Here is a 22,935-nt window from a genome sequence, read left to right on the forward strand (position 1 = left end):
CCCGCGTACCCCAAAGAAACGTGCGCGGAGAGACGTGCGCAGATGGACACGGGGGCGCAGCCGCCCTTCGGCCGGGACGTCGCGGTCTCGGAAGCCGAGCGCCGCGGGACGCCGTCTCCCTTTCCGAGTCTTCGCACGGCGACGGGTGTGAGCTGGTGTTATCTCAGCTACACCAAGCCGAGCTGCTCGCACGACGACGAAGGCGCCGCGCCCTATTCCGTCTACGCCACCTGGCGCGTCAGCTCCCGCAATCCCAATCCGCCGGAACTGAGCACCAGCGCCGCGCTGGCCCTGCTGCACTCGCGACAGAAGGGAGGCAAGTTGATCTACTCGATGGCTGCCATGTGTCAGCCCGACAACGGGAAACTGGTTTCATCCCTTGTGCTGTGGCGACAGACGGCGGAACAGGTGAGGAGGTTCAACGAAAGCCCCCGCTTGCGTTGTACGCCGGGGCTTTGCCCGTGTGAGTGGCACGAGTCGCATTATTACCGTCGGTGCAGTTGCGCAATCCAAACGATAGCCTCAGCAATATATAGAAATAAGCTATTACTATTTAATCAACAAATATTTTATTTTTTTTCATCTAACTTAATAACACGATAAGCTGGCGACTGCAGTAACCGCTGTTCCTTTAAGGGTTAGAAATATGCAAACAAATCTGCTGCTCGGGGTCCTTGGTTGACAATAAATTTTAATTTAGATTGTTATGTAGTTTTAATATTTGAACATCAATTTTTTTTATATTTTTAAATTTTAAAATTTTTTAATTTTTAAAAAATGATTGAATTTGGAATTTGAACACAATTCCTCGGAATGTAATATATTACATTTTTTTCTCAACGTGTATTTTTGTGTCATTAAAAAAAAAAACAACACAATTTTTGTATTTTCCTCAATATTTTTCCTCCAATGTTGTATTTTTTTCCCCCCAATATTTCTACTTTTCATCTAATATTTTTTGTTCAACATTTAACAATGTTTTTCATGTTTTTTTTTTTTAGATAGCCTTCAAGTGTTTTTCAGTCAAATGTTTTCTGTCCAACTCACTGAACAACCACGTTAGCATCGCTTCGTAATTGACGAGGGCGGGTTCCGACGTTCGTACAACTTTGCGAAAAGGAGAGATGAGCTAACAAGCCACCAGAGCTACTTGGAAATCACAATGTCCCGCGCAGCGCTACACAGGCCTAAAAAAAGACTATAGGACCAAAAAAAAAAAAAAAAAAGTGCGGGTTATTCCCAGCTGTGGAAGCGCACTTCAGTGTTTGCCAACCACGCCGTGTAAGAGGCAACAGCGACCGGGCGAGTCACGTTACACATCCAGCGTGTTAACAATACGTTTGCTGGTCCGAATCAGCTGCAGAGGAAACCGGAGCCCAAAGAGACGGACGTCAACCCGGGCAAGAAGGCGAAAGACACCAGCTTCAGACTGAAGGCTGCCAAAGAAGAGTGGAAGGAGAGGGAGGCGTCAAATACCCAAACAGCTCCCACGCGCATCAAGATCTTCGAGGGAGGGTCAGTCAAAGCAGCCCGCCCGGGGGGGGGGAGCTTTGTCAACCGTCTCCGAGTATTTAGCACTCACTATTTTCTCGTGTGGTCAGGTATAAATCCAACGAGGACTACGTGTACGTCCGAGGCCGCGGGCGGGGCAAATACATTTGCGAGGAGTGCGGCATCCGCTGCAAGAAGCCCAGCATGCTCAAGAAACACATTCGGACCCACACGGACGTGAGGCCTTACATCTGCAAGGTCTGCAACTTTGCATTCAAAACGAAAGGTGAGCGGATGAGGAAATCTGAGGAGAAAGTCAAGTTTCATGCACGCACGAACCGACAAAATCAACATCGGGTGTCGGAAACGCGACGGCGACGCGCTTGTTCCCCCCCCACTTTTTGCGGATCATAACATTCTTGAATCCGCCGTTAAGCGAAAGACTTGTGAGACTGAAATTAAAAATGCAAAAAAAAAAATGAAGAAGAACTCCTTGTGGAAACCGTAAGCTTGTTGCCATGACGACCGTTTTTCTACTTCCGTACTTCTGGTCGGGAGTTCTTCTTCCATTTAGAATACAAAGAAGATGAAGTCCTGGCAAAATTCGCTTTCAACAACAAGTTATCCGGAAAGTAGTCCCAAAAAAAAAAAAAAAAAAGCGCTTGAAAAATCACGATGTGGAAATGCAGCAGCAGCGGAACACCGCCGCGTCTATTTTGAGCTTCGGCGGGATCAGCTGATTTGTTCAGTCATGTCATTTCTCTTTCTGCGGCGTGCTCGTTTGCTCACACGGGCCAAAATTAAGGTCAATCGCTTCTCTCTCTCTCTCTCTTTCTCTTTAAAAAAAATCCAATCAAACAAACAAAAGGTAACCTGACAAAGCACATGAAGTCGAAGGCGCATATGAAGAAATGTCTCGAGCTGGGCGTGTCGGTGAGCATGGATGAGACGGAGATACAGGAACACGGTAAGAAAACGTGCATCAACCGATAGCGACGTTGAAAATATAAAAGACGGGCAGGGCAACATGGTGGACTCGTCGTTAGGGGTGCATTCATTTCGCTCTATGCACAGGTGGTTTCTTTTGTTGCTGTTGTTGGTCCCTCTTATAAGATCGACCTGGCAGTTTCATCCATCCATCTTCTAGCGCTTATCCGGGGTCGGGTCGCGGGGGCAGCAGTTTTAACAGGGAAGCCAAGACTTCCCTCGCCCCCAGCCACTTCTTCGAGGTCTTCCCGGCGGATCCCAAGGCGTTCCCAGGCCAGCTGGGTGGCTGGCATAGTCTCTCCAGCGTGTTCTGGGTCATTTCTCGGGGTCTCCTGCCAGTGGGACATGCCCGGAACCTCACCAGGGAGACATTCAGGAGGCATCCTAATCAGATGCCCGAGCCACCTCATCTGGCTCTTCTCCATGCGGAGGAGAAGCGGCTTGACGCTGAGCCCCTCCCGGATGACCGAGCTTCTCACCTTATCTCAAAGGGAGAGTCCGGACACCCTGCGGAGGAAAAACTCATTTCGGCCGCTCGTAATCCGGGATCTCGTTCTTACGATCCATAGCTCGTGACCTCAGGCAGTTGAAAAAAATGAAATGTCGCACTTCAGTTTTCCCAACCCTATCACAGAGTACAAACGACATCATTGCCATCGATTTGCCCGACATTCGTGTTACAAAACAAAACAAACAAAAAAAAAAAACAAAGAGCATCCACCCCTGTTCGCTCAAACAATGATTTTTGTTTTTTTGAAAGTAGACGAGGCGCCACACGAATCCAAGGCGGAGGTGGCGGTGGCGGCCAAACATCAGTTCTCCGACGCCGAATATTCGGACGGCATGGACGAAGACGCGGACGACGTCGACGAAGACGACGACGAGGACGACGACTGCGAGGGCGACTCCACGCCCAAGCTACGTTCCAGGAGCACCAGTCCGCAGCCGGGCGGCGGCATCGCGTCCCTGCCGGTCACCGTCACCGTCTCCGGCAGGTGGCCGGGCTCGGACCAGAGAGACAAGACGGTGGAGGATGACTCGCTGAGCGTTCTGTCCCCAGAACAGGCCGGCTTCCTCTTCGACCCTTATTCGTCGTGTCTCCTCTCACCCGGCTGGGAGTCCCCCATCAGGGAACTGTCCCCATCCCGTCTGCGATACCCGTCCCCGAGGCGTGAGCTCTCGCCGCGGGGTCGTTGCTCCCCCAGATGGGACGCCTCCCCGCTGAGGCCGGCCTCGCCCGGATTCTCGCCCATTCAGCATCTCTCTCCTCCTGTGGCGCCGGAGCGACCCGCGTCGCCCGGGGCGGAGATGGCCGGGAAGCGGGAGTCTGCGGTGCGGGGCAGACAGCGGGTCGTGCTGAGGGCCGTTTCGCCGCGTCGGGGCGGATCCCATCAGCAGCGCGGCTGCAGCGACAAGAGCAGACAGCAGCACCCCAAGTTCGACGTGGCTCAGCAACAAGGAGCCTTTGAGATGGAACTGGTACGGAACACTTTTTTTTTCCCAAGTGGTTAGCGCGTCGACCTCACGGTGCGGAGCTCGTGGGTTCGATCCCGGCTCCGGCCTTCTCGTGTGGAGTTTGCATGTTCTCCTCGGGCCTGCGTGGCTTTTCTCCGGGTACTCCGGTTTCCTCCCGCATTCCGAAAACATGCATGGCAGGCTGATTGAACACTCGAAATTGTCCCTTGGTGTGAAAGTGAGCGCGAATGGTTGTTTGTCTCTGTCCGCCCTGCGATTGGCTGGCGACCGGTTCAGGGTGTCCTCCGCCGACTGCCCAAAGACAGCTGGGATAGGCTCCAGCACCACCACACCCCCCGAGACCCTTGTGAGGATAAAGCGGATCGGAAAATGAACGAATGAATGAATATTTAACATGTAGCGGTCCGGTGAGCGAGTGGTTATCACAGTGCAGAGATCAATTCCAGCTCCGGCCTCCCTGTGTGGAGTTTTCATGTTCTCCCCAGACCTGCGTGGGTTTTCTCCGGGTACTCCGGTTTCCTCCCACATTCCAAAAAATGCTCGGCAGGCTGATCGAACCCTGAGTCTTAAAGCGCTCAGATACTAGGTCAAGGTCAAGGTCATCTTGATTGTCAACGACCCCCGAATTCGGAACACGGACGTTGACGAGTAGCACCGCTTCCCCTCATTTCTGAGCTCTCCGTGAACCAAACTTGACCACACGTGTCTGATGATTTTGTTGGCCCAACCCGTTTTGTGTCTCGCAGGAGCAGAGGAGCATCTCGAGCCTTCCCGTCGCCACCGGTGGTCCCCCGCAGAATCTCCTGAGCCACCTCCCTCTCCATTCTCAGCAGCAGTCCGTCAGCTTGCTCCCCCTCCTTCCCGTCGGAGGAGCCTTCCTCCTGCGGGCGTCACCGCCTTCCCCCGCGTCCTCCGACGTGCCGCCGAGCCCGCCCACCTCCGAAATGGCGCAAGAGGAACGGGGAAGCCCGGATTCGGGCATCAGGGACGGCGGCCAGGAGGAGAATGTCCAAACGTGCTTGAAAGCCATCGCCTCCCTCAAGATCAACACGGAGGATCCGCATTAGAGACCTTGGGCCGCCACCCACTTTGGCAATATGACGACAAAGCTTCTCGGCGGCAAGGAGTCCCGCTTCGCTCTTCTCTTCGGACTGCCTCGCTCACAATCAAAACGACGGGACCCTTCATAGATAAGCGCCCTCATCCGGGTGACCTTGGGTCACCACCCGCTTTTTTTGGGTCCCGACTGAGGCAATATCGCTTCTTGGCTTCTTTCGGACTGGATGAGCAAACGATTCTGAACTATTCTTAATGATCATTGGGTGCAGGTGCAATATGAAGATATCTACTGTATAATGCTAATATGCCTTTCGTTTGACATAGCAGTTTGCATACGATTGCACATAAATTATATTTATAGATAACTGTACAAACCCCCCCCTGCCCCCCCCTTTTATGTATTACACTCCCTCCTCCTTAGATGCGGTGTATTTTAACGTATGTGTACTTTGCAAATAGACTGTTGTTTCATGTACTCATATCGAGGTGTGATACAGTAGTGCAGTACTTATCTATATTTAAAATAAAATAAAGGTGGTGGGGAGGGGGGCGTACCCTGAGACGGCCCATATTTTGACGTTTCTTGCGCGACGAGGGTCTGTGCCTTTATTTCGCTTGGGAAGATGTTTCAAACGGTCGAGGAAAAGAGCTTTGCCACCTCGATTGATCTTTTTAAAAACAAAAAAAAAAAACAACAGAAGGACAAACGACAAGCTTTCCTTTTTTCTTCATGTTGTGGTTTTTATCTTGCATGAGATTTACGATTGCACAAACACGACAGGAAGTCAACATGTAATTACTGTAAGATGTATTTATATATTAGGACGTAAGCACCTATTGATACTGGTAAATATTTGACTACTATTTATATATGGTGTGCGCATATATATATATATATATATATATATATGTACTTATTATGCAGCAGTGATGCAAGTTATGCAGTGAGCCACCATGCTGGTGTTGCTTTTGATATCTTTTTTGCTCTCTTTCCTCTCCTGTATCGACCATGATAACAAGTCGCTGCCGTGTTCCCACAATGCACTTTGTCACGTTTTGACGTCGGGAATGAACGACGTGGGGAAACGTTTTGTTTCCCGGCGCTTTTTTGAAACATTCCACTTTTTTTTTTAATTTTATTTTTAATATAACGCCGTCAAGAGAATTGTATCGTCACAGGTCATGTTTAGGGATGGGCATTAAAACGTCAAAATGTACCATCTAAAATTCACATATATTTCAGAATAATGGAAAAAAAAAAAGATCATTGTTTTCCAAAGTAGAAGCAGATGTTTGCAAATGTCCATTTAAAAACAAATGCTCAGAATTTGGCATCTCGAAACGCTAAATCGGTTCTCCAAAATGATTCTCTCCATATACTTTAAGAAGGAATTATCGTCAAATGCCAACCCTCGTTTCACTGTTAAAACAAATTTAATGATGTTGAGCAAATATTTACACGTCATATTTATAAAACTTACTGACCCCAATAATCGCCGTGACTTGATCATTGTGAATTCTGTCAAATTAAATTTGTGCCACAATTTATAAACGATTATCAAAAATGATATCGCAAAAAGATTTTTAAAACAACCCGTTGATTCATTTGTCATTGTTTTTGTTGACCCGGTATTTTAAGAAAACGACATTTCTGTTCAAGGCTACTTTATTTATTCTTTAAAATTGTATGAATTGACATGCAATATTAACATTGAACGATGAACTTGGAAAATTCAGTGAAATTGATGACTTGCTCATGCTAATTCTGTTGCATTCAAATCTGTCTCGTCTAAAATTCATGAAAATATTTTCAATCAAGCTCAATGGAATTTCATTGACAGTCAATGTTATTGTTCTTCATGTTCTTCAAATATTTAAACAATTATTTGGGAGCTTTGTAACGACGCCAACCACCTTCCATGGCAGCGTATTATTGGATCAAAGACATCCCGTCAAATGTCCATCCCAACTTTCCATGGCGCGTGCGGCTGTTGACGATATTTACTGGAAAATGGAAGCGATGGTTCACCGAACGCTTCATCTTCTTTTTTTTTTTTTTTTTTTTTTTTTTTTTTGTAAATACATGGATTTTTTTGCGCAGCGTCGCAACTTTTTAACGTGGCTTGTTTGTATCGATGAGAAAACGCCGGCGATGCGGTGGAGCTTTTTATTGAACTGTCGCCACGTGTGCGTACGAAGGGATTTGACGAATTGCGTCCATGTTTACATAAAATCACATTTAAAGGTGCACTGCTTTAATGACGCGTCTTGCAGATTTGGATCACTTTTTTTTTGGTTTGTTTTTTTTTTTGTCAAAGCAGGTCGCTGATCCGATGTGAAGGGAAAAGCCCCGCTATGTATCCAGATTGTGTTTGTGTTTGTTTTTTTTTATGATGTATTCATGAATATATAGAGATACATATACCCATAGTATATATATAATACTGAAGTGCATTGTGCCTCTCATGTGTCGAAGAGGACAAATCATTTACCTCTCAGCTGAGATTTATTGAGGACAAAAAAAAAAAAAAAACCCTCAGTCGCCAATCCAACGTTTGACTTGTTTGCGTCAAATTTGCTCGGTCGGGGATGGAGTGCCTGCGATGCTTTTGAGGTGTTGTGGGAGGGGCTGTGGGAGGGGCTGTGGGATTCAATGATTATCATTTGGTGCTCAGATTCAATTCGGAATTGTTTGAAGAGAATATACTTCTAACCCAGGAATGTGTGTGTCTGTGGCAATTTCTTTGACGCTTTGTGACAAACCCTGGAGGAGGAGGAGGAGGAGGAGCAGGGATGAAAATGACTTCTTCATTCGCGACTTCGCGCTGGAAGGCTTGCGAAAATTCCTGGCTGAAGGTGTGGCGCAAATGATGTCACCTCAGAGCGTATCACTTCGGGCGGGGATGGGCAACGTACATGCTGGTGGGGCTCACATTGTTCATGGGAGGCCCAGGACCACGCACTTGCTAACCAGATGTATGACCAAAAAAAAAAAAAAAAAAAAAGCAATTTTAAATGTGTGCATATGTGCATAATACGCGCTCTTAATTAACTCATTCAGTACCAGCCAATTCTAGACGAAGTCTGAAAAGACGTTTAAAAACGTCTTTGAGAGTGAATGAGTTAAAATGGTTCGCCCAACAACAAAGCAAACAACAAAATAACCGCATCCAGCGATTCCCCCTGCCTCCCTCCAGTGCAAAGGGCTCCCTTGCATTAAATGACCATTCAAGGACGGCACAAAACTGCTGAACAAGAACAGAAGTGCATGAACTCATTTTGTACATTTCTCCCCCCCCCCCACAAAAAAATAAATTCACTCAAAATGTTAAAAAAAAAGATGTGCTAGTCACAAGAGTTGACATTAGTAAAGCTTCATTGGCCAGTGCCATTGATTCAGAAGGCCGTGGGCGGATTAGAATGACACGGCAACACAGAGAGCCTGAAATAAAGAAAGAACTTTTGCAATAAGTCAATACAAATCCATCCATCCATTTTCTGATTCGCTTTATCCTGACAAGGGTCGCGGGGGTGTGCCGGCGCTTATCCCAGCTGTCTTCGAGCAGTAGGCGGGGGACACCCTGAACCGGTTGCCAGCCAATCGCAGGGCACACAGAAACAAGCAACCATCCGCGTTCACACTCACCCCTTCGGGACAATTTCGAGCGTTCAAACCAGCTCTGCCATGCATGTTTTTGGAATGTGGGAGGAAACCAGAGTACCCGGAGAAAAGCCACGCAGGCCCGGGGAGAACATGCAAACTCCACACAGGAAGGCCGGAGCTGGAATCGAACCCTGCGCCTCTGGACCGTGACCGGGCCACCCACCGAATGCAAATCCACGGATCAATCAACGCGCTAACCACTCGTCCACCGGGCCACCCACCGAATGCAAATCCACGGATCAAATATTCGTGAATCGAAAACCATGAAACCGTGAGTGTTCGGTAAATCACAATTCCCACCCAGGGTGTCAATGACCAGCGTGTGACAAGGTGCCAGCTGTTTTTTTTGGGGGAGTGAGGGGGTTATAGCGTCCTGTCCTGTCCTGTCCTGCACCCCCACCCCCTCCTCAATTCCCCCCCCTGCTTGGGGGTTGGTCTATTTTGAGGTGGTCTTATCACAGCTGTTGCATCTGTGGTGGCAGGAAGCCTGTCCGAGCCCCTCCACGCTCTTTCTTTCCCCCTCCGGCCCTCGGTCCCGGTAAGACCCCCTTTCCCTTGCGTGTTAGCTGACTTTAGCCCATTCGCATGAAGATAACATGAACCTGACATAAGCTGTGTTATTTTATTGATTTATTTTTTTTAACCGCTACGTGCTTGTTTGATCATCGTATGTCATTGACTTCGACAACAGAGACGACTTTTCAATGTCCACTCCCCATAATAGCTTGGCATTTTAGCTTCCCTTCCACGTTATTCAAAGCAAATCACTGCCGTTTTTTTTTGTTTTTTTTGTGCACGCAGCTGCCGCCGCCACTGCCAACCATCAGTAAGTAGCGTGGGTTTAGGAGGAAATAAATAAATGTCTTGCCCATGTAAAGAGAGTCTTAAAATAGCCCCGTGGCTCTGGAACAGGTGCCGTGCGCTCAGCTTGTGAAAAGCGGCGTGAAGGCTGCGCTAATTTTATGCGCGTAAACATTCTCCGACTGGGTCCCCGTGCAACATTAGTGCTTGTTTTTTTCCCATCGCTCCCTTTTTTGAATGCATATAAGCATAACCTGCGCGATTCGCACCAATTTAGTATGAAATGGCACAGTCAAAATGGAAGCGCTGTCCTGTACCATGCCACCTTTTCCAATTATCTTTTCCTTTCGAAAAGTCCCCAGACGTGACTTCGGAGCAGAACAGGTGCTGCGTTTGGCAGCAATTTAGTAAGAATTGGTGAAGCAAAAAAAATGACAGTCGTAACAAAAGTAAGTTTAGAGTCTCAACTCAACTCAACTGTATTCCGAGAGCACTTTAAAACAACCGCCAGAACCAAAAAAAGGTCCAACAACAAACAAACCAATACATTAATACTAAAGAAAATGGAATCTGAAAAGGAACTCTAAAATGTAAAGGGAGCCAGTGGAGGGATGCCAGAGTAGGAGTTATATGCTCCCTCTTACGAGTACCAGTCAAGAGGCGAGCAGCAGCATTCTGGACCAACTGGAGATGCAGAATGGAGGTCTGCATTCCAGAACCATTCCAAACCACAATGATGTCAATTTTGGACCGCCGAATGCATTTTTGTTGTTTTCAGTCCGACTGAATTATAAATGCCGGAACCTCTAAGGTCAAACACAATCCAGTTAACGTCCAGTTAATAACCATTTTTTTTTCCCCCTGCAGAAAATAAAAAGGCAAACAAAGTGCAAACCCACAAAGAAACGGCGAACGATTGCCTCCGAGTGACGCCAAACAAAGATGGAGTCCTCTCCAGAGAACAGCACCACCCAGGCCGAGAGCAGCCCGGCGGTGTCAGCCGGAGACGCTCGCGCCGACCTGACCGACGACCTCGGCAAGCAACTGGAGGACATCATCAGCACCTACCAGGCCGACGAGGCTCCAGATGAGCCCGAAGACACGGAGGAGGTCCAGCCAAACACCCGACGGGAGCAGAAACTGGAGAAAAAGATGCTCAAAAGCTTGGGTAGGTTTCGTACGGACAACGTGAATAGATGTCACCTCGGGTGGAGCTTCCACAGGAAACCTGAAATCTCTGCTTTGTGAATCATGACAGTTTTGGTATCGCGACATGATAAATGGAGAACATTTCGTTTGTCGTGCGGATCCAAAAATCGGGATTAAATATCGTTTGTGGAATGGACCCAAATCAGAAAGTCAACAGATTTCAGTTGAATTGAGGTTGTTTGGTTTGTTTGGTACGCGTGGATGCTTCCCATGCGAATCAAAGACAAAGGCACTCGCGAGAGATTCAACGGCCGCGTTGGTATGATCCAAGTACACGTAGATACTGTTAAGTTTCCGTCAAGAGCTCAATGTTTGGACACAGACAAAGCAAATGTTGACCAAATTTGTATCTTTGCGATAGTCCAAGAAAAATGGATGGACTGTCAACAATAATCAAGATCTGAAATCTGGATTAAAATCGGGATTTATGATCTAAAACCTGGACACATTGTGACCCAAAGACAAATGGAATATTTCTAGATCAAATTCAAGATGCAGATTTGGGATCTGGTCCTCGCAAGAATAAAACCTCAAGCATCTGAAACGGATTTCAAGTTTTGGTCTTTCAAGAGCAATAACAATGACATCATCACCGTAAAGAAAGATGCTTTCAAACTGGATTCAGTTCCAAGGAGCCAAAGCGTACCGACCGAAACACCGGGACGGTGTACGCCCCCCAGATTTACAAACAGCGAGTGTCTGGGGAGTGATTTTGAAGGACTGAATGCTAAATGTGAGATCCTCCGTTGCCGCTCAGGGAAGGAGGCCATGCTCCTCATGCAAAGTCTCAACAAACTGGACACTCCCGAGCAGAAACTGGAAGCTACCATCAAGAAGCACGCCGAGCTGGTGAGCGGATTTACCGGACAGCGAGCCAAATCAGACTAATCCTGCGCTTCACCTCCGAGCGTTAGCGTCGGGGTGGCCGACACCCGGATTGAATTCATGTACTGTTTGTCTGTCTGAAGCTGGAGGAGCATCGGAGCGACCAAAAGCAGCTGAAGCTTCTGCAGAAGAAGCTTCTGCAAGTGATGAAGGAGAAGGAGCAGCTGCAGAGCGAGCACAGTCGCGCCGTCCTGGCTCGCAGCAAACTGGAGGGACTCTGCCGAGAACTGCAGCGCCACAACAAGACCTTGAAGGTGCTTCGCCCAGATCACTGACTCACCTCGATAGAGTCACGACACACTGATTTCAATGAGAAAGCTGACCAAAAAGATCGCACAAAGTAGGCACTACTCTTAACGATACTGCTTATCCGTCCTGAACATTCGAGTGATTACTGCGCTGGAGGCTACACGCAGTCCCGCCGTCAACCTTCGCTTTGGACCGTTTTGCTCTTCCCGTTATAACTGCGAATCACTCGGAGCGCCGACGAAATTTCTTAACGAGAAAATTTTGTAAGTTGAGACGCGTTTTGCATGTAAATGCCCTAATCCGTTCCAAGCCCTCCCAAAATTCAGACATAAATGTTTTCTAAAGCATAAAAATATGTAACCAATACATGTTACAATTAGATTATTGCACACTAAATGAGATTTGCGCATCATGTAAAAAACAAAGAAGAGAGTAAAGTATAAAATGATGGTCATTTAATTTAACTGCGTCCTCATGGGGCGAGATGGCTCCACTTCGAAAGTGAAAATGCTTCTTAGACGACTATCTTAACCCTTTGGAACGGCGTGCCACTCTTGCCCCGCCACTCTTGCCCCGCCACTAATCCAACGATGCCGGCGTCGGCAGGAGGAGACGCTGCAGAGGTGCCGAGAGGACGACCTGAAGCGGAAGGAGATCACCACCCACTTCCAGGGAACCCTGAGCGACATCCAGGCCCAGATCGAGGAGCACAGCAGCCGCAACACCAAACTGTGTCAGGAGAACAGCGCCCTGGCCGACAAACTCAAGGGCCTCATTACGCAGTACGACCAGCGGGAGGCGGTGCGTGCGCTCACGCTTGATTGTTTTCCCTCTTCCGAAATTCTGAGAAATGGGACGTCGCCTTTCAGAGTTCCACCGCACCTCAGTTTGACTTCAAACGAGACATTTCACTTTGGAAAGTCTCTCTTCCAGAACCTGGAGAAGGTGTTCAAGCACCGTGACCTGAAGGAGAAGCTTCTGGACACCAAGTTGACTCAGGCCAACATGTTGCTGAAGGAGGCCGAGGAAAAACACAAGCTGGAGAAAGAGCTCGTAAGTAGGGTCTCTTTTAATGTATTTTTTTTTTGCCCTGGTGCCATCCTGCCATTGTCAACCTTGCCGATGTTCCAACAGCTGCTCCAAAAAGCCGCAGAGTACAAATCGCAAGCAAAACTTTTAAAGGAGACTGAGGTGGACATGAAGGCGCAGGTAAGCTCATGCAAGGGTGGCATGGGAGTTATTAGTAGTGGTTATTAATTTCATGTTGTTAAAAAAAATTACAAATTTGGCAGGGGGGGCGGCATGATTTCATCTCATAATATTGCAACTTTTTTCCCCAAAATGTTTTTGTCTTGAAATATATTCTTTACTCTTGTAAGATTACCAATGTATGTCATTAAAATAAACAAATAAATAAATAATCTGACTTTTTATTCCCCCCCCTCAAAAACAAAGAAATAAAAAACACTGCTTTATTCATGTTGCATTGAAAAATTTTTACAGTCAAAAAAATATGAGTGTCGGCATTTTTTTTTAACTGAAATATATTGCGGATTTTGAAAAAGTGTCACAATTCTTGGAACTGAGTTTTATTTTTTATTTTTTTCAAAAATACGTACGACTTTTTTTCCATAAGATTGCAAAAAATTAGCATTGGGAATAATAAGAAACATTTTTATTTTTGTAGGCACGACCGCGTTTTCATATGATGCGTGCCGAAAGAGTATCGGCGGCATTTCTGTGCATGTCATGTGAACGCTGATGCAAATGAACGCGAGGAAAAATGAAAGCAAATATCCGATGGTAAACTGACATTGTCATTTGCTTTTTCTGTCAGTGAAGGGGGAAAAAAAATATTTCCTGGAAATCAAATTTGAAGGCCGCGTACGGTCACACTGATTTTGTCTCCTCAGCTGGACATGTACTCCAAGAAGTTTGACGAGATCCAGGGCACCGTTTCGAAAAGTAACAGCGTCTACAGCGGCTTCAAACAGGACATGGATAAAGTACGAACGGCGGCCTTTTGAAGGGAAGAGGAGGAGCGAGGGGCGATATTTTTAGGCGCTTTTCACATGTTTTGTTGTGCTTCCAAGATGGCCAAGAAGATGAGGAAGCTGGAGAAGGAGTGTCAATCATGGAAGAGTCGCTTCGACGGCTGCAACAAGAGTCTCGTCGACATGGTGGCGGATGTAAGGGCCTTCTTGCCTTTGTTCTTCCCTAATCAACTGATGTACGGCGTGCGCGATGCTCATTATAGCTCAAACAAAGCGGCGGGAGATGTCAGCCTCAAAATGAGATCACAAGATTTAGAAGGGAGCAGGCTGGCCCGCAAAAAAAAAAACAAAAAACAAAACCGTGTCTCATTGACACTGAATGCATTGGTGTGGGGGGAATAAATAATATTGGGGACAAATCTCCAATAAGCATTTGAAAGATTGACATCGTTTGCCTATCATGATAACTCAGTGGACATTGTGCTGCTCTTTCTGGTATAGTTGCCTTGACGAGGATGAAATGGAAGACAACCGTCGCAATTAAGTTGCGATAATTTGTTATTTTTCGCAGGGGATAGTGATTTTTTTTTTTTTGTGACCAAAATATATCGTGAGAGTACAACTTTTAACTTGAGTATGACTTTTAATGGAGAGGAAGGACGATGTTCTTGTAGGACAATAATCCCCCCCCCCCCACCTCGACAGAGTAATCAGTGGGACTCAAATGTTTCTCACTTTGCACCACCTAAAAAAAAATATTTAAAATAATCCAAAGCCACCACTATGACCAACATTAAATTGTACAGTAGCGTAATAGGCCTAAGCGTTCATAAAAAAAAGATAGTATATACTTTATTCATATAAAGTATATCGACGTTATTTTAAAAAAAAAAACATCAAAATCAGGAAGTAAACATGAGGCATATAACAAAAAAAGATTTAAATGGTAATAATGATTTTGATTTAAAAAAAAATGAGAATCACTCATCCTTTAGAATAAAAAATAAATATTTTATAAGATTCCTTTTTTATTTTTATTTAAGAAATGTTTTTTTATTCATCTAAAACTTCCCACCAGGTTGACCCTTCTCTAAAAACCACACCTTTAACCTTGTAAAATTCTCACTTTTTTCCTCAAAGCAATAACACGTTTACAGATTGAAATACGCCGCGTTCTAAATGACGATGCAAATTTGGTTTTTTTTTTCCTCCGATTTTTATGAACGGTCGACGCAATCGGCACTCAGCATAATTTCCAAGTCATCGACTGTTCGAGAATAATTTGAATGTTTTTTAACAGTATGACAACAGAAAACATCACTCGCGCTTGCATCAAATTAGCTTGCCGACAACACATCCTGCCCCGCCCCCACGCCAGGCACCCTGTTGAAGAAACAGACCACTTTCCTAACCAATGACTTGCTTTTTCTTGTCAGTGTGTAACGATGATCACACGGACTGTTTAAATTGTGCGCTGCAGAAAGCAGTGAGGGACAAGGAGCTGGAGGTGATCGCCATCAAGAACCAGAAGCTGGAAAGTCTGTGCAGGGCTTTGCAAGACGAGAGGAAGAGTCTCTACGAGAAGGCGCAAGCGGCCGAAGGTCACCCGACCGAGGGGACGAAGGAGGAGGTTCCTGAGAAAGAGACCCCTGAGGAAGACGCGGCGAGCGCGGCCCCCGCGGGGCCCGCCGCCGCCGCACCGGAAAACCATCTGAGCCAGGAGCTGGCCAAACTGAAAGCCGAGCGGGCCCTCCTGAAGGAGATCGCCGGCTCCTTCGCCGGGTCAAACGTGGACCCCGCGGCGGACGCCACGACGTCGGGAGCTTCCGAAGGCGCCCGGCGACCGGCGGAGACGCGCACAGAGCAGAGCGACAAATGCCAGGAACATTTGGAACTGGAGTCTGTTGACTGACACTTCCAATGATCGGCTTTGTACTGTGTGTGTTATTTTCATGGCAATAAAAAAAAAAAAGAGAGAGGTACGTTTAACAAATATATTTCAGCGTTTGCAGTTTCCACCAGATATGTTTACATACACTGATATTTTTTTTTTCAGTCGGGAATTATTTTCGACTCCTTTTCTTTGACAAGAATAGTTTTATTTTTCGAGAATTTTTTTTTTCCAGCCATGATACCATGAAGAAATACAATATGCTCTATTATAATTGCCCCAAACTTTGTAAAAACACACACACAAAAAAAGAAAAAAAAAACACGACGAAGCAGGCGTTTCCGTCGATAAACTGCGGTTCAAAATGAATATGAATCAATTAGCATCGTGGAAAGAAAAGCTTTCCTCCGCGGCGAATAGAAAACAAAGCCCCATACCGACGACTCATCAATAATGCAAGTCTCTCGCATCAAGAGCAAAGCAAAAAAAAAAGAGCGCCATCTGCCGCACGGTTCAGGAGACTTTGACATGTGCACCGAGGATGCTTTTGTTTTTGTTGTCGCTACGGAAACGTGAGCCTGAATGCACGTGCTTGTCAGTGCTGCGTAAATTTGCTCTCCGTGGTCAAACAATGGCCGGGCAGAGGCGCAGACACTGATAAGAGTTGCCATACAACCAGCGCCATTGCGTATTGGAGCTGTCAGAACCGACAAAGACGACGACGGCGCCGTGACAAAGGTCCGTGGCGGCTTTGATCCGAGGCGAGGCGGCAAGAAAACAAGCGGAGCTATTAATCATTAGTCGACCGATTACCCACTATCGGCGGACGTGTACCAATCTGCATTATCTCATGACATCGACTTTACTTTTTTACCGTAACAATCTGATTTAAAATGTTGTTTTTTTACCCCAAGTCATACGAGTCTCAAAATATAGAACGCTAATCATTTTTTTGAAAATAAATCTCCCCAAAAGTTTGGATTTTGTCCAGTAAGATTACGTAGAAATTTTTTTTCGAGAGAAAAAAAAATAAGACTTCATTCTCAATGGAATGAGTTTGATGAAAAACACAAATTCGGTGCAGTAAAATTGACTTGAAATCTAAACAAATACAACAATAAAAATATACAGCTTGATTGTCATAATTTGATTTTTTTTCCATGATAAAAAGGGCTTTGTCCACGTAAAAAAAAAAAAAAATTCTCTGAAAAAGAAATAATATTCCATTTACTCTAATGAGATTCAATTCTCTTGTTTTTTTTTTCTCCCCAAAAGTTATTTTGGTAATAAAAATCCAACTTCAGTAGATCGTTGTTTTTTTCAGTAAAACACTTCCTCAAAAAATCGTTTTATTCTCGGATTAAAACATTTTAAAAAAGATCTAAAAAAATCCAATTTTACTCCCATAAAATTCTTTTTTGAATCCCCAATTAACATTTTTTTCTTGAAAAAAAAACAGCCTGCGACATTGTCACAAAAACACTGTGTATTAAAAAAAAAAAAAGACGCTAAAATCCTGCAAACACACGTTTTAACAAAACCTATTTTTGAGGAGGGGGGGGGAAACTGCTCAATTAAGTCAACAAATAATACAGGAGTCTGAATGTAAAGTCTCGGTGGGCGGGATTAAAGAACAGAATGTCGATGACACGCAATGGATAAATTCTCTGAGATAACAAAAAAAAAAAAAAAAGTTGCTGAGTCGTCAAAGGAAGAACTTGTTTTGGGAAATGAAAGTGGACTCTTCGCTTAAATCAGACGGCAGTCGTAGACACAAATAAGGTCGACGTGAAAGTCGCTTCCCCCTCCAGGAAGGGACGGCAAATAAACTCCCGACTGATAATGAAGTCAGGACTTTGAGTCCGGACTGCTCCTCATAAACAAGCGCCCTGCGCACGCCTCCAACGACTTCCTTCGCGGCGATGGCGGATTTCAGCGACCTCATCGTGCAAATTGGAGACTTTGGATTTTTCCAGAAGAGACTGGTGGTGCTCTGCTCCCTGCCGCTGATCCCCTTCTCCTTTGTCCTGGTGGGGGTCGTTTTCCTCGGCAATACGCCGGATCACCGGTGCGCCATCCCGGAGGCCGAGCGGCTGCGGGGCGAGTGCGGCTGGACGGAAGCGGAGGTGAGGGAGGTCACCATCCCCCGCTCGGAAGCGTCCTTCAGCCGCTGCAACAGGTTCCGCTTGAACCTGAGTCACGAAACTTGCGACGAACTGGAAAAAATGCTGGCGTCCAACAAGACCCCCGTGATGCCGTGTGACGGCGGGTGGGCTTTCGATAAAAACTATTCCACGATCGTTTCTGAGGTACTTGTCGCCGTTTTCTATTCTGATCTGTTCAACTTGACTCGACTTGAGCTGTGCTATTGGGAAGTGTCTCTCGAAGTAGACTCGGGACAAATATTTTTTTTCGACTGCAAATCGGCCTCTCTCATTCATGTAACTCTGTCACCATAGCAACGCACCTGGTTCATAGTTTTTTTTTAAAAAAGCAACTAGCGACTTTTTGGGGCGCTATCGGGAGACTTCTGGAGACTCCAAGAATCTTTCCGGAGCAGATGAGGCGTACCCCCCCCCTTCTGCGGGCGGTCCACCACAAGGCCAATCGAACCATCAACCAAATCTTCCCCCCCCCCCCCCCCCCCCCCACAGTTCTCGTTGGTGTGCGAGAGATCCTGGCTCGCTGATCTCAATCAAGTCACAATGGCGTGCGGCCTATTCGTCGGCGCTTTCATCACCGGCTACTTGTCCGACAGGTTTGCTTCGCGACGTTTTTTTATTTTTTGTGGAAATAATCCCGGCGAATGAAACGTTCCTAAGGCGTCCTTCTCACAGGTTTGGCAGGAAGCCTTGTTTCATTGCCTTCATGTTTTGCCTCGGTCTGGTGGGCGTGGGCGTCATGCTGTCGCCGTGGTACCCGCTGCTTCTGGCATTTCGCTTCCTGCAAGGGTTTTTTGAAAAGGGAGCGTGGACGTCATGCTATGTACTGCGTATGTTGATGGCTTTTTTTTTTTATTTTCCCAATGATTTGATTCCAAAAGCTGGGTAGACACAAAACAATTTGCGTTGGCCGCACCACACGTAAGGATTTGAGACATTGAGACGAAGTGATTGAACATATTTAACGTTCACAAGCAGATCGGAAAGAAAAAAAAAAACCCAGATCGGACCACAGGGTGATGCAAAAAACAATCTTACGGAGACGTTAGAGAATCTGGCCTTTCATTGCAAGAAAGGGGTGGGGCGGGGGGGAACGGCTGGAGTACACAATTGGCCCCAATTCATGCGTGTGTGTACCCCGCTTCTGGTCAAACATTTGCTGGGATTGACCAAATGTCAATCAAACCATCTTGAATTTGATCCAAATCCAGTGTTTGAGTTCTTTAGCTCAAACAAGAGGAAATTGGTGTCCATGGTGTGCCGCTCATTCTTCTCCATCGGCATGATGATCCTGCCCGGCTTGGCTTACTTGGTCCCCTCCTGGAAGACCCTGCAACTCATCATGACGCTACCCTGGTTCCTTTTTATCTCGTATTACTGGTAAGTCTATTTTCCCGCCGTCCCACTTCCATATTCCAATTCAGGGCATCCGACAAGGATGTGTTTGTCCAGGATGATTGCCGAGTCCCCGCGCTGGCTGTTCTCTCAAAGGAGGAACTCGGAGGCCATGCGGATCGTGGCCGATGTCGCCAAGTGCAACGGACGAAGCTTGCCACAGAACTTCCAAGAGGTACACTATGACCCCCACCCCAAAAAGTGAATAATATTAGAATGAATTTAAAAATGAGTTCCGGGTGAACTTCAATCGATGTTCTGGAAACTTTAGCGAGGTTTCGAAACAGGATGTTGTCGGAAGGAAGTGGTCACGGAACTGTCGCACAAGTGGACCGTTGCGATTCAATGCGGTTTCTAAAGACCAGCAAGTTGTGCAGAACTTAACATGAAGAGCACCTGTAAAAGTTGTCGTGCATTTTAGGTTCAACCCCAAATTTCACCATCCAGAAGTTTTTGCGACGAATCAATGATCTTTTTTGTTTTTTTTGTAGGGCGGTTAGAGCTACTGTATGATCCCCATGTGATTCCCTCTAGATGACTCCTCTGGAGACGAAGAAAGAGCAACATACTTTATCCTTTCTGGACTTGTTCAGGACCCCCGCCATCAGGAGGAACACGCTCATCTTAATTTACGCCTGGCAAGTCAGTTTGATGATCCTCACGGTCGGACCGCATTCCTTCTCACAGCCAAGGGTTTGCCTTCATTCTCCCCTGCGCAGGTTTTCAAGCAGTATCGTGTTCTTCGGTCTGGTTTTGCGCCTGGGGATCACGGGTGACAACCACTTCCTGGACTTCTTCATCTCTTCGGCGGTGGAACTCCCCACGGGCCTCATTTTCTACCTGCTGGTTGACAGAATCGGCAGGCGCTCCCTGTTGGCGTCGACTAATTTAATCGCGGGGCTCGCCTGCCTCGCCGCCCCCTTCATTTCCTCGGGTAGGTTCGAGGTGACCCCCCCCCCCCATCCCCGACGTCATCCGCGTTTCTGAAATGGGACCTTCTCCGCAGAGCTTTCCTGGTTGAAAAAAGCCGTGGTGTTCATCGGCAGACTCGCCGTTGCCACGGCACTGGAGACGCTCAACTTTGCAAACACCGAGCTGTATCCCACCACTCTGAGGTGTGAAAGTGATGATTGCGATACACACTTCTTTCCAGAGAAGAGATAGTGTGAGATGTCTGCTGTCAGAATGGAGCAGTGTAGCAACAAGAAAGGATCCAGGAACGCTTTCCGAAAGCCTGAAACTCAGACACGCTGATCCTTTGAAAGATTTTTTTTTTTTTTTATAGTGCGTGCCCTCATGTGGGTTGTCTGTGAGCTTGCCCCTTTGAAAAAAAAGCCAGACAGACCCAGGACTGGTCGCCGGCCAAATCCTGGGGCACATATAGACAAACAAAACACGTCAGCACAAGGGAGGACATGCAAAGGCCAAATAGGAAGAGCAAGGTTTCAAAACTTGAACCTCAGAACTGTGAGGAAGACGTTCGAAACGCTACTTTGCCGTGTTTCCCTCAGACACGATCTCAAGGACATCAACAATGTCGTATGAGTCTCATGAACGCAATATTGTAAATAGGTTATCTGGACCCTTCAACCAGAGAGACCGATATCCCAAACGTTTGCGTGGTAGAAAAAGCCCAATTATCCGTACTGACTCATTACTCTTTGAGGCCACTTTTATCCGACCTGGAGGAAATTAAGACCGGGATGGCACAAAATGTCTTGAATTTCAATGAAAAGAAGACGGAAGCGATGGTGCTTGGTCCCGGTGGCCCTTGTACATCCCATCCTGTCGACTTGGGCCCCCTGGCTTCCTTATCTTAAGCCAACAGTCTCAAACGTGGGTCTTAACCTGGACAGTGATTTTAAATAAAAAATCCAGCTTCTTTCATAGTAGGCACCTGGCATCTTCCCGGCTGGATTACTGTCATGCATTTTACTTTGGAGTCAGACAATCCTCCATTAAGCGTCTCCAGTGGGTCCAAAATGCTGCTGCTCACCTCTTGACAGGAACTCGTAAGAGGGAGCACATAACTCTGGCATCCTTTCACTGGCTCCCCGTACATACACACAAGTTCTTTTTAAGATCCTATAATTTGTTTTCAAACGTTTAAATGGCCTGAGCAGGAGCTCAGGTGCCTCAGGTCTGCGGACCAGACACTATTTGAGGTACCGAGAACTATGCGGTGGCTCAGAGGGGATCGAGCCTTTTCCGTTGCATGACCATGTCTGTTTGCCTAGAAATCTGGGCGTGTGCGTGTGTTCATCAGCCTGCGACGCCGGAGTCATTGTGGCCCCACTGCTGCTCTACCGGCTGACAACCTTGAGGCAGGAGCTTCCCTTTTATGTCTACGGTACGGTCGAAAACGTCCCGCCGATCCGAATGCCACGTTCGTGTCAGGTGCCCGACGTCAATGAATGACGCTGTCCCACAAATCCTGTGCGTGCGTGTTTTTGTCGCTGTTGAAGGGGCTTTGGCAGTTGTTAACTGCGGCTCGGTGACACTGTTGCCGGAGATGAAAGGAGTTGCGCTGCCGGAGACCATCGAGGACATGGAGAATCTAAGAAGGTGCAATTATTTTACTCCTCTTCTTTCTTCATTGCATTGACCGGCAGTCTGGATGCCCCGCGGCACCTTTTCATCGATGGCGAGAGATGCCAAATATGCGTTGTCAATGGGGAGGGTTGGCAGTGAGAGAGTTCACAAACCGGTGTGCTCTGTTGGTATAAAAACAATAATAATAAAAATCGGGATGCGTGTAGCATGCATCTTCAGGATGTGGCATCCACTTGAAGCAGCTCTAATGTCCTCTCGTCCACTCTTGTAGAAAACAAAACCAATCCAAGGAGGCAAACGACTCCATGACATGACAAGAGGAGGGAGTCTCATGAAGATTTCGGCATCTTTCGGGCCCTTCTTGGAATTTAACCGATGATTCTGACGAATTGATTGCCTTTCGATGATCCTTCAATTATTTACTCATGTATCCTCGTGATATTTCATGTGTCCCAATCTCAACCACTCCACAAAGCGCATCCGTTAGTAGCTCCTGGAAAGGATGAAAAGGTTGTGCCAGAAGTTGAAGAAGAAGTAGGCGACTTGGGTTTGGAGCAGCCGTTTTTGGGGCAAATTGTTGGTACTTTGACGAACGCCTCCCCGGGAAATAGTCCAAATGAGCTCTAATCTGAAGCGCACATCCTTGACAGATGGGTGACCCAAAATGGTGGATCTGATGCATCCATTGTGTCACAATGTGATCATTTCAAGGATTCCCAATGAAAACAGGGTTGTGAATGCCCATTCACCGCCGCCCGGCGCTTAATTTATTGTGTTGACAAGGCCCGTCCCGCTCGTGTTCTCAGAACAAATTCGATCAAAATGATATCATCGTCTGTCTGTTACTTTCTCCTTGCCAGGCATTTTTTTGGCATCACGTCTATTTTAGAAGGACCAATAAAGAAATTTGTGAGATGTAAACTTCTTCCGCGCCTGCCTTCTTTGCCTTTTTTTTTGTTTCTTTTTCTAAAATCCAGACAACAATACAAGGGATTGTTGAAGACATCTATTTGTACGCTGTATATCTAATTGAGGCATGTTTTTGTTCAAGCCTTTGTCCCACTGAACGTTTACCCAGAAAAGGCCGAGGGAGGCCAACAAAAGCTGCCCCACATACGT

General features: G+C 46.6%; 3 protein-coding genes across 9 annotated transcripts in view; all 3 read left to right on the forward strand.

The window, feature by feature from the left end:
- hivep2b (HIVEP zinc finger 2b) overlaps positions 1 to 6,157 on the forward strand; it is a 17,505-nt gene extending 11,348 nt beyond the window's left edge. Inside the window, exons 3-7 of one of the 2 annotated variants that reach the window (XM_019872622.1) lie at positions 1,358 to 1,515; positions 1,602 to 1,777; positions 2,360 to 2,458; positions 3,239 to 3,957; positions 4,701 to 6,157. In XM_019872622.1, coding sequence (XP_019728181.1) covers positions 1,358 to 1,515; positions 1,602 to 1,777; positions 2,360 to 2,458; positions 3,239 to 3,957; positions 4,701 to 5,021 — 1,473 coding nt within the window. In that variant the 3' untranslated portion in view covers positions 5,022 to 6,157. The remainder of the gene's footprint in view (positions 1 to 1,357; positions 1,516 to 1,601; positions 1,778 to 2,359; positions 2,459 to 3,238; positions 3,958 to 4,700) is intronic. The other variant, XM_019872623.1, reaches the window with a different exon arrangement.
- Positions 6,158 to 9,102: 2,945 nt separating this feature from the next.
- Positions 9,103 to 15,787, forward strand: txlnbb (taxilin beta b). 5 transcript variants are annotated; one of them, XM_019872628.1, is made up of 11 exons: positions 9,103 to 9,215; positions 10,195 to 10,201; positions 10,369 to 10,646; positions 11,445 to 11,536; positions 11,656 to 11,826; positions 12,428 to 12,622; positions 12,755 to 12,874; positions 12,956 to 13,030; positions 13,735 to 13,827; positions 13,915 to 14,010; positions 15,296 to 15,787. In XM_019872628.1, exons 3-11 carry the CDS (start codon positions 10,421 to 10,423, stop codon positions 15,725 to 15,727), a joined length of 1,500 nt encoding a protein of 499 aa, XP_019728187.1. In that variant the 5' UTR covers positions 9,103 to 9,215; positions 10,195 to 10,201; positions 10,369 to 10,420; the 3' UTR covers positions 15,728 to 15,787. The 5 variants fall into 5 exon arrangements, with proteins under 5 accessions (XP_019728187.1, XP_019728184.1, XP_019728186.1 ...); XM_019872627.1 differs by lacking the exon at positions 10,195 to 10,201 and adding an exon at positions 9,479 to 9,503 and having other exon boundaries at positions 9,145 to 9,215; positions 10,346 to 10,646; XM_019872629.1 differs by having other exon boundaries at positions 9,147 to 9,503.
- A 1,455-nt stretch (positions 15,788 to 17,242) lies between these two features.
- On the forward strand, positions 17,243 to 22,741 carry slc22a3 (solute carrier family 22 member 3). 2 transcript variants are annotated; one of them, XM_019872386.1, is made up of 11 exons: positions 17,629 to 18,015; positions 18,361 to 18,464; positions 18,544 to 18,698; positions 19,080 to 19,248; positions 19,321 to 19,438; positions 19,798 to 19,901; positions 19,983 to 20,197; positions 20,270 to 20,378; positions 21,501 to 21,613; positions 21,729 to 21,828; positions 22,088 to 22,741. In XM_019872386.1, the coding sequence occupies exons 1-11, from the start codon at positions 17,629 to 17,631 to the stop codon at positions 22,128 to 22,130; spliced, it is 1,617 nt and encodes a 538-aa protein (XP_019727945.1). In that variant the 3' UTR covers positions 22,131 to 22,741. The 2 variants fall into 2 exon arrangements, with proteins under 2 accessions (XP_019727944.1, XP_019727945.1); XM_019872385.1 differs by having other exon boundaries at positions 17,243 to 18,015; positions 19,798 to 20,197.
- The last annotated feature ends 194 nt before the right edge of the window (positions 22,742 to 22,935 follow it).

The sequence above is a fragment of the Hippocampus comes genome, unplaced genomic scaffold, assembly GCF_001891065.2.
Source record: "Hippocampus comes isolate QL1 unplaced genomic scaffold, H_comes_QL1_v1.1 scaffold92, whole genome shotgun sequence".
Lineage (NCBI taxonomy): Eukaryota > Metazoa > Chordata > Actinopteri > Syngnathiformes > Syngnathidae > Hippocampus > Hippocampus comes.